This window comes from Oryzias latipes, chromosome 18 (assembly GCF_002234675.1).
Source record: "Oryzias latipes chromosome 18, ASM223467v1".
NCBI lineage: Eukaryota > Metazoa > Chordata > Actinopteri > Beloniformes > Adrianichthyidae > Oryzias > Oryzias latipes.
This window is the reverse complement of record NC_019876.2, coordinates 29,624,910-29,638,135: the sequence shown is the minus strand read 5'-3', so window position 1 is coordinate 29,638,135 and position 13,226 is coordinate 29,624,910. Positions and strand designations below refer to the sequence as shown.

Genomic DNA, 13,226 nt, shown 5'->3' with positions numbered 1-13,226 from the left:
TCGTTGCAATATTTGCAGACTTTTGCGATATTCTTATTGCACAGCTTGATATCGCGATTACGATAAATTTGCGATTTATTGAGCAGGCCTACTAATAACTATCAAGAAATTGTACCAAAAGTATTTAGACGGTGCTGTCATATTGATATTATGACTGGAATCTGCGGGCCACTGGAAATTTTAAAACAGGCCACTTTTGGCCCACGCGCCGGACTTTGGACATGCCTGCTCTAAACGAATCTGTCACTGAGCCTTCTCAAGTCACTTCTTAAGAGGAAAGACTCATATTTGTCCACCTGAACAAGTAACCAACTCCTGCATTCAGACCATAAGGCGCGCTGTCGATTTTTGAGAAAGTTAAAGGTCTGAAACATCCAGTATCTCCAGCCAAACCTGACTTTATACCGATTCCTGTGTTCCTGATTAAGTAATCTGCGTTTGCAGTAAACTGGTTCCCTTCTTGACTTCAAACTACTATAGTTTCTGAAAAACACGTTAACATTAAAAACCTGGACAAGAGCCAAGCAAACTTTAGCAGTAAAAGCAAAAATCAAGACAAATAGCTTAAAGAAAAACTGTACGATGATTTTAAATGTTCAAAGATGTTTTGATCTCAAGTTCCACCTGCTGCTGGAATTCTAAGGTTTAGTGTCTTTAAGAGGAAAGGTACTTCAGCACAGACCCTTTCTGAGGCCTTTCAACCACAGACACTATACGAGCAGACAGCCAAAGGCAAACTCTGGTTTCAGTCCAAGAAAGCTAAAAGGACGAGTGGCCAAATTAACGCTTAGGAATGTAGCGCGAGTGCTTTGGTACGGTGCTGCTGTTAATGAAAGGGGGGCAGCTAAAGGAAAAGCAGGGCCGGCCGGGGTACGTCATCGTTGGGAAGTGCTCTCACAAAAACGCGGTAGACCATTGAGACGACTATTGTTGCAGTACTGGACTGTACAAATAAAACTGAACTGAATCTGTCTGACATGGAACACCAAACTTGTAAAAGATTTTGGGGCAAAGGCCACATCGATGTCATCCAGAAAAATGTGTTGACACACAATTTTAGCCGTTAGTTCAACTCTTCAAATAAATACATAAAGAAGGTTTTGGACAAAAAGCTGTACAAACAAAGGAGTCACTGAAGGATTGATGATCAAACAGAGTGACCATGCTGGTGATGTCAGCTCTGGAGCCTCTGTGAGGATCAGCTGCTGCCCTGGCGTCACCTGACAGGTGACTCACCTGATGGCGCTGCGGGCTTTGTGTGGGAAAACCTGACGGGCGAATGCCAGACTCTCTCATTACTGGGAGACTACACAAACCACAAAAGACAGACTGGTGGATGACAGCGTTCAGGTGAAGCGCCATCCTTCCAGCAGAGCACCACCTGACCTGAGGCGGCGCCGGATGCATAAAGCATGAGCCACACACACTCAGGCCGAGCTGCCGTCTACAGTCCTTTGAGTCTTTCTGATGGAGAAGACTCCAACACTTCATTACTGGAGCCTTCAACAGAAATGAAACTGTTCCCTGACCTGTGTTTGCTTCACAGAAACAAAAGTCTAAATTTAGAGGAACATTTTTTATGATAACTCTAGAAGATTTCTAAACAAAAAAACAGCAACTTTGTGGGCTTTTTCTGCCAGGAACAAGAAACGTTTGAAAGCTGAAGAACCACAGACACAATCCCATAATTCTCATCGTTACTCAGCTCAGGCAGTACGAAGGTTTGAGATCTGTGCCGTTCATCTGAGTTCTCTTTGATGTTTTTTATCCCTTGTGGTATCCTATGGGGTCAAAATGACCCCCCCCCCCTTCCATTGAGGTGTTCTCCCTACCATGACAAAGGTGGATAAAGGTGGAAAGATTTCATGTAATCCATGGACACCAGTGAAGATCACAAATCATTGAAGTAAAAAGGTTCAGAGCTCTGTCTAGTGGGTCTAGATGACCCCACTCCCAACGTTAAAGTGCCTAAGATAGCACAAGGGTTATGGAGCTGAGACCAAGAGCTGCCACTTTGATGTTCACACATGTTCCTTTTCTACCTGGTGGATGGTTTGCTGCTGCTTCTTGCTGTTTTTGTGGTCTGAGGCGGGTTTACAGTGAACTGTTCTCAACAACCAGGTGTATGTCTGATTGGCCTTAAACAGGATTAACAAAAGCTGGTTAGGTTAGAGCGACTATAAAAAGCTGGACTGACTCAGATTAGTAGTATGTGTTCAACTATTTAAAAAGTGCATTTTTAAAGTAGCTTAAAAGGTTTTATTTCCCATGTGAGGATAATTTAGTAAAATTCTGATCATTGGATTTCATGTTAATTCCAAAATGATGAATTTCATCAATTGTGAGGATATAATCCAAGTTTCCTTTTAGAGAGACTTTAGTCCGGGTATCAGAAATCCCATGAACCAGTTTTCTTCAAAAAACAACAACATTTCTGGCTCATGTCAGGAGATATGTGCAAAGATTTCAATTTTCAATTTATTTGTTTAGAGGATAAGCTATTGGCTCAGAAAGGTTTGCGAGAACATCAGAGAAATTAGCTGGTTTGCTCCAGTGGACAAAACTTGGCTTAGCATCCGACCACAATGAAACCGGTGGTTTTATCGTGTTCTTGAAGAAAAAAAGCGTCAAAAACACGACGATGGAGGACATTTGTAAAGAAAATCCCGCTTAACTTTGCAGTTCTTAAAGAGTGTGTTAACAGATGGATGATGGGAAGTGGGGACGGGCTTACTCCACGCCAACACTCAGAGGTGAGTTTCTTATGAACTCCTGCCGCTCTACAGAAACTATGTCCTGGAAAACGACACAGGTTTTTGGATTTTGGCTTAAAACGAAATCATCATCATGAAAAGACGACTGTTTTCAGGTTTAACCAACAGCTGAGTTGAAACCAGTTTGACACCACAATTCTGGAGCCAGGATCCTCTGGCTTTGAAGCAGGAAGACCACCGACACGTATGGAGGTCGTGGATGGTGCACGCATGGACACGCCTTCAGTCCTAAAGGCTGTGTTTAATATACAAGTATCCTTTGATAACAGTCATTTCTCTTGGCCTGCAGTATTGACTGTGGAAAACTGCTGAGTCATCGGGAATACTAATGTTATTGTTAAGGCCAATTTAGGATGGTATGTTTTTCCATTGATTGTATTATAAACATGATAGCAGATCACCGCTAGCTCAGAAAATAGGCGTGAGTGTTAGTCTAATGGCGGGGCTGGCAGCTAAGACTCTTCCTGGAAGGGGCTGTTCCCCACTTTGTGATGTCACATTGTGAGGATCAACTCGTTTTTGTGGATTGGGGGGGCTGGTGCTCAGAGAGCAGGTTTTTAGAAGGAATGCTCAGAAACAGATCAAAATACCACTTTGAGGATGTTTGTAGTGAAGAATTAACATAATAAAACAGTGAAAAGCTCAAAAAGTTGATCTTGAATGACTTTGGCCCCATGAGAAGTAGATAAATATGACTTTAGCACTCACAGCTACAAAGATCGTCTCTAAAACCTTTCTGCTGTTCTTCATCGTGACTGTACCCTCAGCCTGTAACCTGGGTTTCCACGGAGCCACGCCCATCGGAGGACGCCCCGCCCCCTAAACCTGAACCCAGCTGCACAGATGAGCTGAAGGAAGCAGCTTCAGAGCTGGAACCACAAACAGCGTCACAGTTTCTCACATAAAAAGACAGAAAGTGAGCGGGGGGAGAGCCAGACATCCTGGTTTCTGCCCCCCAGGAGGAAGAGGAACAGCCGAGATGTGGCCCTCCTTCGTGGAAAGTGACTTTACAGCAGCCCAGCTGATCCTGGATGAAGGATCCAAACACAAACGTCACGGAAACACCACGGTGCCTCCACGGTGGGGGCGGGGACAGAGGAGCAAACAAAACGGCGCCGTTATGATGAGCGTCGATGCCTCAAAAGTTTCAGAAAGGGCGGAAATTCTTTTCCTGGGTGATTCTGAGATGTATTTCATGACAAACGGCCCCAAAGTGCAGTTTAAGCAGCGGTGGCAGCGCAGGGCCCCAGGCCGAGGGGCCTCGGAGGGAGTTTGCGCAACTACAGGAAGGATGTCCGCCCCGTTAGCGCAGACACGCGCAGGTGCTGGGAGCACAAAAGGCGCTCCCCGGTCCCGCGGCCAGCTCCCACGCGAGCCCCGCGGGGCGGCGGACAACTCACCTGCGTGGGTGATGTCGGACAGGTCGTAGTTCCTGGCGGTTCGGGGGAACTCCTTGAGTTTTCGGTTGGATAAGTTGAGGGCGCCGCTGGCGGCAGCCTCCTCCAGAGCCTTCTCCACGCTCCGACTGGCCGCTACGGTGGCCGGCAGCTGGGCTCCATCCCCAGCAGCCATCAAACACGCGAGTCCGCCGCTCCTTTTCCGACTTTCTGCGAATCCGCCGCTTCGCTCACGGAGCCCGTGGGGCGGGAAAACTTCCGCCGGGGCGTCTGCTCCCGGAAACTCCCTTCAAAAAGCCGAAATAGATCCACGGAGGGGCAGCTCCCGACCCGAGACGGAGTCTTCGCTCACACAACGGGAGCGCGAGGGTCCGAGCGAGCGAGCGCGAGCTGTCAATCTTCCAGGAAGTCACGTCAAGCTGAAGAAGTGCGCCACGTTCCCGCGACTGTTCTGCCCCTTCAAAATAAAAGCGCGAAGAGGACGAGTCCATCCAGGAGTTTTTCTCTTTTTGTTAGTTTAACATTATTATTATTAATAATAATATCAAAACAAAGAAATAAAAAAAGAATAAAATAAGGTGCCAGGAATGATAACTTGCAAAATTAGTGTACAAAAGTAGGATTTATAAAACAACGCAGAATAGGCATTTTAAATAATTTAATGTTGAGAACAAATGTTTAGACATTTTAAAGCTTTTTGGTTATTTTGGTTATTTGGGGGAATAAAAAAAACTTTGGAATTTAGCCTTGGTGCTGACTCAGATGACCCCCCCCCCCTTCCATTGACGTGTTCCCCCTACCATGACAAAGGTGGATAAAGGTGGAAAGATTTCATGTAATCCATGGACACCAGTGAAGATCACAAATCATTGAAAAAAAAAGGTTCAGAGCACTGTCTAGTGGGTCTAGATGACCCAACTCCCAACGTTAAAGGGCCTAGTATAGCACAAGGGTTAACACAGGGGTAGCGTGTCTTCATCTGCCACGTTGGTCCAGCAGCAATCAGCCTGATCCCTGTACAAAGATCACCAACTTAGATCGGATACATAAATTAGTATCGGTTCATCAGTATGACTATGCAATATTTTGATGGTAACTATAACACTGTTATACACATATATGTACACTTATTGTCATGCATCGGCATGAGAACTCCAAAATGGGCTTTACTTTGAAGGGTAAAACCGGAAGTGGCCTCAATCTCCGTTCCACAGTCAGCGGGTGCAGCCTGCGAGGGGTGCGAGGAGTGGTGGGCGTGGACCAAATGAAGGGGCGGAGCTTCAAGCCGAAAGGGGAAACCAAATTGTGCCGATTTGCACAGTTTAATGAAGTCAATTGTTTTCAGCGAGTCTTTCCAAACAGTTTTTTCAGAATGTTTTTTTCTTCTTTCCATCATATCAAGTTCCCCCAAACTAGGTCGTGGGGGGGGGTCTTTGTCTCCAGCTCTAATACATCTTTCTTCGTGCAAATGCAGCGTCTGCGGGCCTGCATTGTCTCCTCACGGCTCCCATGAGGTTTAGCGGCCTTATTCCTATTCATCCTTATGGGGTCAATTGGATTAATGCACTTTTTATACAACATGTGCTCTCAGCCGCTCCTGTCCTGCAGGGGCTTCAGAAGCTTTTGGATGGATGGATGGTTTAGGAGAACCTGTCAGATCCTGCAGCCTCTAAGAAGTGTCACTCCAAATGGTTCACCCCCCAGCTCTAAATGCTGAAGTGGAGATGCTTCTCATAATTTCATCTAGAGCCCCAGCAGAGTGTGGTCTCTGTGAGCTTCACATCATCCCATTCATCATAGAATGCAGAGCAGACCATAATAATCCCACATGAAGTGTGAACTGCGCTTGCATGCGTGACTTCAATGACTATGGCACATGTGTCTGGATTCACCAATTAGCATTTTTTAGTTTTTTCTTCCTCCAGCCTTCATCCTCCTTTCTTCCTCTTCCTCTCTCTTTAGAGGATGGGACCATCTGTCAGCTGTCGGGCCGCCCCGAGTGAGACGGGGTGACCCTGTCGGGCCGCCCCGAGTGAAACGGGGTGACCCTGTCGGGCCGCCCCGAGTGAGACGGGGTGACCCTAACAGACCAGAACCCGATCAACGCCCCTGGTTAACCAGCTCTGGCTGCTGTGAGAAAGTATCCTGAAGGAATGAAGCCCCATCACCCCCCCTCCATAAACCGAAGGCTCCGCTATGCATCGTTAGGTGGGGGGGGATCCCTGGAAAATGTTCCTTCTGCTGTTTTGTTAACAAAATGTTTTAAAAATTCTAGAAGTTGACCAATTTTTTATTCTTTAAAGCTGTGTCTGAATTCCCCCCCTGACTACTAAAAAACTGTAGTGAGGACTATGTAGTGCCCTAAATTTTAAAAGCTCACTATTTTTTTATAAACAGCAGATATGACGTCATCACAAAGTTTCACAAAGTTAAAATCTATGAGGGTTTTGTGACAATTATTTATTAATCCACTGTCTTCTGAAAATAAAAAAGTTGATTGTTTATTGAAAAAATACATTTAAATACTTTTTCTGGGCAAAGATTGTTTCGATGCAATGCATTGTGGTCTATTTTCGCTGATCTAGTAGGGATATGACCGGATTCCTTCCCTACTCACTCTATAGTGTGTTCTCCATGTTCCAGTTCTGTCTGAATGCACAATTCCACAATCCAGAGCCCCAGATATTTCCCAGAAGTCTCTGCAAAAAAACCAGTGTGCATCGATGCTCACTGGATTGGCGAATATAGACCACAATGCATTGCAATTTTTGCCCAAAAATGTATTTTTTAATAAACCATCAAGGTTTTTATCTTCAGAAGACAGTGGACTCATAAATAATCATCACAGAAACACTCATTAATTAGATTTTAACTCTATGAAGTCGATGACGTCATATCTTAAAAAAAAAAGTAGTGAGTATGGTTTCTGACTTGCTTTTAAAATCCAGGGCACTACACAGTTTTTTAGTAGTTAGGGGTCAGGGCGGGTTAGGGCAGGAATTCAGACACAGCCCCAGTGAGCATCGATGCACATTGGTTTTCGCAGAGACACTGGATTTTGGAATTGTAGATTCAGACAGCACTGCACAATGGCGCACGCCCTAGTGCACTATGTAGTGAGAAGGGCGGGAATTCAGACACAGCCTAAATGTCTTGTTAAGATCTTTGTTCGTGTCAAGTTTGTAAAAACAGAAAAAAAGTGATTTCTGTGCTTCGCACAAGAAAATCCATCACTGAGAGGGAGAGGACGGTAAAACACGCTGCTGTTCCAAACTCAGGAGTTCCTCCAATCTGGACACCAAATGAAGGAGGTTGAAGGTTTTAACAGAGAAGCATACGGTGGCCCAGAAGGGTCACAACACAACCGTAGAAGCAGATGGATCACCAAACTATAACACCGATGGACAAAAACGGGAATCAGAAAGAGACTTGGATCAAAAAAGTGAACAAAAAGCCCCAAAAGGCTGCTTGTTCACGTCAGATTCTCTCTGAAACCTGGTCTATGGTTGCTCTTTAGCGCAACACATGTAAAAAATGACAAACTGTGAGAAAAGTTCCTCCAAAATAAATGTAATGAACGTGTCTCTCGTTGGAAAACGTCTCTGCTGTGGCGTTTGCAGTTGTCTCACAGGAAGGAAACAGGTGAGGAGGAAGACGTTTCTCAAAGACAATCCGTGGATCAGATGTCGTCTTTTCCCAGCGTTTCTTTCTAATTTTGACTCCCTGTGAGTCCTCACAGATTAGAGGCCGGCGTTCTCACGCTCTTTGTCCATGTCCCCTTCCTGTGACACCCCCTCGTCTGTCTCCATCATATTCCAACATGTCCTTCCAGCACAAGAACCTCCTAACCAAACCTGCAACTCAGTCACACTCAGAGCAAAACTACACTGTTTCTGTTGGAACTGGACTCACTTCTGACCCAAAAGGGTAAAAAAAAAAAGATCTATCTCTTTTTGCAACCGTCTGTGTTTGAGCTGCTGGAAATCCAATTTCCCTGAACGAGGCATGAAAAAGCGATCAATGAAAGAGCTCAGCTGCACCGAGAGCAAACAGAAAGTCTCTGTAAAAATTCCCCAAACCGAGAAGCTGACCTGGGAATCGCAGGGATGTCTTTACCGTCCACACGTCCGTCCACACGTCCGTCCACACGTCCGTCCACACGTCCGTCCACTACAGTCCTACAGTCCAGAAAAAGTTGCTGCTGTTTTTTCTAACAGATGTAATAAAAGTAAAACAGAGTTTTCAGTGATAATTTTCAACTAAATTATTTGACATTTCACCCTGGTAGTTGTTTTTCCCTCCAGTTTATTAACATGCAATTGGATGTAACCTCACAAAAAAACAAATAGATTCTGTCTAAATAGTGATTTATTTTTAAATATTTTTTAAATGTTGGTGCAAAGGCAACTGTAACTTTTTTACAATATGATCACAATATGTTTGATAAATTTTACACAAAAAGAGTAATTTTATATTTATGTTTTCTGTAGCTACACTAAAAGTGAACATGTTGAAGTTTTATTCGTTTTTCTTTTGTCTTAATCAAAGATGAAGTCTTTGAAAACTTAAACAAAAATGTTTTATTTCCTTTTAGATGATTAAATTGTTTCAGTTTAGTTTAATTGTGTCTGTTTCACCTTAATCCTGTATCTTAAATGTTGTTCTTACTTCTTCTTACGTTTAACATCTAAAATAATCCAGACGTTGTTAGAAAAGTGTTTCAGTTGTAAAGATGACTTGGACCAAACTCTGGGATGTTTGACTGATAAGAAACACAAACCTGGAAGGAGAACTAAACTGTTGACCTCTGACCTCTGATTTCATTAAGAAGATTGAAAAACTGGTTGATGTGTTCGTTGTGGTTTCAAGACGTTTAACAAGGAAGACTCATTGTACGCTGAGACGCTGTCACTTTAACCCAATGCATCATGGGAGATGTAGTGATGTCAGACAGACTCTCTTCTCTGAGCTTCATGGTTTTGTTCACTTGTTCCACGGTCTGACACCGGATTCTGTGGAAATCTACACCGCTAAAGACGAGCTTTAGCTGGTATTTCTGTTGGAACTGAGAGACTTTATGAGCAGAATCAGAACAAGGAAGTAGAGACTTTAACCACTTCTGATTGGTCAGACTGATGACATGTGATTGAGCCTTCAAGAATGATTGGTGGAGACAGTTAAAGGGGCGGGACTATTCAGAAAACAGCTGTAGCTGTTCTAAATCGTGGTACCGTCATTCTTATCAAAATGTCTTTAATAGAATCAAATAAACACAAAGAAAAAAGTATTTATGATCTTTCATATTCTAACTACTCAGTGTTTTATCAGGATGTTTGGATGAACACAGAGCTGAAATCCTGGAGATGGAAATGTTTTTAGATCAGTGAGAATGGGTCATTTCCCACGGCACACTGCTTGAAAAACACTGCTCTACAGGACAACAACATTGTTGAAGCAACTTCAAGCAGAACCCTGAAGGCAGAGCAGCAGCTCCAGCGTGTCAGAGATGGACTTGTAGTGAACGCTGTGGAGGTCAGAGGACAGGGTGGCTGCTGAAAGGAGAGAGCGGCTGAGAATGAAAGGTATGTGGTTCAGACGTGACCAGCCCACCAGCAGCTGTGGCTTTAGTCCCAGACTCAGGCGGCCTGACTGCAGGATGCTGAAGATTTATGCACTGAACCTCTTCAGGAACAAACTCAATCCTAAAGCAATGATGTGATACCATCAATACGTCTCTGTTCATTTTGTGAAGCGCTGTTAGAGGACTTTATTCAGGAACGGCCCGACCGGCCGAGCAGGAGAAGGGATGGCGCCTTTGCAGCACGGACTCATCTCTGCCCATTTAATGCTCAGCCATGACTGAGAGCACTTTGGCTTTTAAAGGCTGTATTTCCTCCGGCCGCTGTTGTTCCAGCATTCCTGCTCCGTGGAGCAGATGGTTTATCTGGAAGACGTTTCGCTGCCCATCTGTAAAGACAAAGAAAGAAAACAGGAATCTCATCATTAGAAAGCCTCCCACTCTGATCACAGTCTCATGTTTGATTCCCACCGCCCACCTGAGATTGAGCCAGGAGTCCTTCGATACCAGCACAGCCGAAACAATGACTTCTGAAGGAACCGACGGAGGGAAGGGCCACATTTCCACAGCCTCAGCAGCTGCAGGGATCCCAGCTGGACTTTGGTGAGAGCCGGGAACAGAGTTCTGTGCGGTAGCTTTGCAGGATTCATGACACATGTAGGAGAGAAGGGAGGGCGTGGTCTCTGCTTTCCAGAGCAGTCAGGAGGGTCTGATCTGTGCTCTGGTAGATCTAAAGACGGCACCGCACAGAAGAGAGGTGAGCTGGAGGCTGGTGGACCGTTCTTTAAAGACAACAAAGTCCCGTCATGGACAGAGAGGACAGACGTTTGAAAGAGGACTCAAGGAAACATTAATGTCCCAAATGGAGAAACCCCCCTCTGAGACAGTTCTAGTCTTCTGGGTTTAGTCCTGCTATGACCCCCCCCCCCCCCCACACACACACACACACGCACACACACACCCACACACACTAGCAAAAAACCCCAAGTAGGTATCACCCCATTAAGACCCCCTGAAGTTAGGGAACATTAGTCAAAGCACCCAGACTGGATCGTAGACATTTGCATCACACGGCCAACTGGATATACATTTTGTGTAAACACCTCTAAAGTAAACTCACTGGCCAGGAACCCAGGTAGGCTGTGGGGTTGGAACCATGCTCTACTGGTACTAAGGGGTCCAAAGTGTGCCAAGAGAATATCCCCCACACCATGACGCCACCGCCTGAACCGTTGATACAAGGCAGGATGGATCCATGCTTCCATGTTGTTCTGACCCAACCATCTGAATGTGGCAGCAGAAATGGAGACTCATCAGACCAGACAAGGTTTTTCCATCTTCTATGGTCCAGTTTTGGTGAGTCTGTGTGAATTGTAGCCTCAGTTTCCTGTTCTTAGCTGACAGCAGTGGAACCCGGTGTGGTCTTCTGCTGCTGTCATCCATCTGCCTCCAGGTTGGACGTGTTGTTCTTTCAGAGATGCTCTTCCGCAGACCTCGGTTGGAACCAGTGGTTCTCTGAGTTCCTGTTGTCTTTCTATCAGCTGGAACCAGTCTGACCTCTGACCTCTGGCATCAACAACAACGTTCAAAGTCACTTCAATCATCTTTCTTCCCTGTTCTGATGCTGGTTTGAGCTGCAGAGATCATCTGGACCATGTCTACATGTCTACACGCATTAAATTGCTGCCGTGTGATTGGCTGATGAGAGATTTGTGTTAACGAGCATTTGGACACCTGATAAGGTGTCTGTTGAATGTTGTCAGGACATTTAATTAGCTAAGCCTCTCCACCAACAGTCAGAGAAATAGAAGTTACTGAAATGAGAGGAGAACTATCTTCTAGATCAGGGATCTGGAACCTTGAACACTAAAAGAGCCGTTTGATCGGCTTTCTGTCTGAGCAAAACCCAGAGAGCCACAAAGTCCCACTTCAGGTTTAGAAAATTACACTTTGTGGTCTTTGTGGTCATTCAGGATTTCATTTCTAAAATGTAGCTTTGAAATATTTACAAGAATTGAATGCTGACAGGATTGTGTTTGACAACTTAGACTTTTTGTTTTTAACATTTAACAGCAACAGCCCCAGAGCCACGATGGAGGGATAAAAGAGCCGCATGTGGAGGTTCAGGTTGCAGACTCCTGATCTGGATCAACCTTTAGACCCCAGATGCTCTAAAGAACAGACATCCAGTGAAAACTGAGAACATTCAAAACCTTTTAAACGAAACATTAAAACTAGTAAAGTAAAAAAAGTTTACGCTGGCCTCATTGAGGAAAGTGCAATAATTAACATGATCTAGTCTGAGTTTTAAACTTCAGGAAACAAGAAAATTAAGGGTTCAAACCCCGCAGATGTACGTCTGACCAGCACCCGCCCTGCAGGCAGTGGACAGCTGCTGTTGGCTGGGGGGCACTGTGGTCTGAAGGATAGTACCCGGTGTGAATGTGGGGGTCCATCACAAACTCCGGATGCTCAAACACTGGCTGAGGTCCCAAGGTCTCAGCGACCTTCATACTGACCCGCCTGAATGACTGACAGCAGCAGAGATGACGGTTTTAGCGAGATAATTCCAGAGGAATGACGCTGCTTCTTTTTTAAAACCAAGATGTTTATTCAAAAGTGAACAGGCAGCTTTACAACTGACACATGAAGCTAGGACAGATGGGTGGAGTGGAACCCCTGACTGCCCTCTGGTGGCCACAGGTCAACATGACATCCACAACACTGCTGAGCAGTTTTGCACGTTTGTTCATTTTGTATTTTTGGAGACTGTCTGTGTTTTTATCAGGCCCGTTTCTAGCTTTTGTGGGGGCCCAGGCAAAATGCTGTTTGGGGGTCTCCATGTTGTAAAACTGTAATGAGGAGATTTGTAACCCCTTTGGTCAACTAAGATGGCACAATATATTACACTTCACAATGTTAAATTGAAAGACTTCAGCAAAACTGTGTGACATAATAATAATTAAAATAAATAATAATAATAATAGGGGCTGCACGGTGGCGCAGTGGTTAGCGCTCTTGCCTCACAGCAAGAAGGCCTCCAGTTCAAGTCCCAGCTGGGTGACATGAAAAACACAACATCAATGGGGGACCTTTCTGTGTGGAGTTTGCATTTTCTCCCCGTGCATGCGTGGGTTTTCTCCAGGATCTCCAGTTTCCTCCCACCGTCCAAAACATGCTTCAAAGGTTGATTGGCAACTCTAAATTTTCCATAGGTGTGAGAGTGAATGGGTGTGTGATTGAGGATATTCTACCCTGGGACAGACTGGCGACCTGTCCAGGGCATCCCTTGCCTTAGCCCAAGTGGCTGGGATAGGCTCCAGCAACCCCATGACCCCAAAAGGGAATAAACAGTGAAGAAGATGAATTAATAATAATAATAATTATACAAAGTAATAATAATACCAACACAACAACAACAATGATGACAATAATCAGGAACAGCTTATTATTGCAGGTTTTCAAAATATATTTTAT

At 44.8% G+C, this 13,226-nt stretch overlaps 1 protein-coding gene across 2 annotated transcripts in view; it reads right to left on the bottom strand.

Annotated features, from left to right (window-relative positions):
- Nucleotides 1-4,592, bottom strand: part of LOC101159618 (leucine-rich repeat and calponin homology domain-containing protein 4) — a 40,982-nt gene extending 36,390 nt beyond the window's left edge. Inside the window, exon 1 of one of the 2 annotated variants that reach the window (XM_011487805.3) lies at nucleotides 4,175-4,592. In XM_011487805.3, coding sequence (XP_011486107.1) covers nucleotides 4,175-4,346 — 172 coding nt within the window. In that variant the 5' untranslated portion in view covers nucleotides 4,347-4,592. The remainder of the gene's footprint in view (nucleotides 1-4,174) is intronic. The other variant, XM_011487806.3, reaches the window with a different exon arrangement.
- Between the last annotated feature and the right edge of the window lie 8,634 nt (nucleotides 4,593-13,226).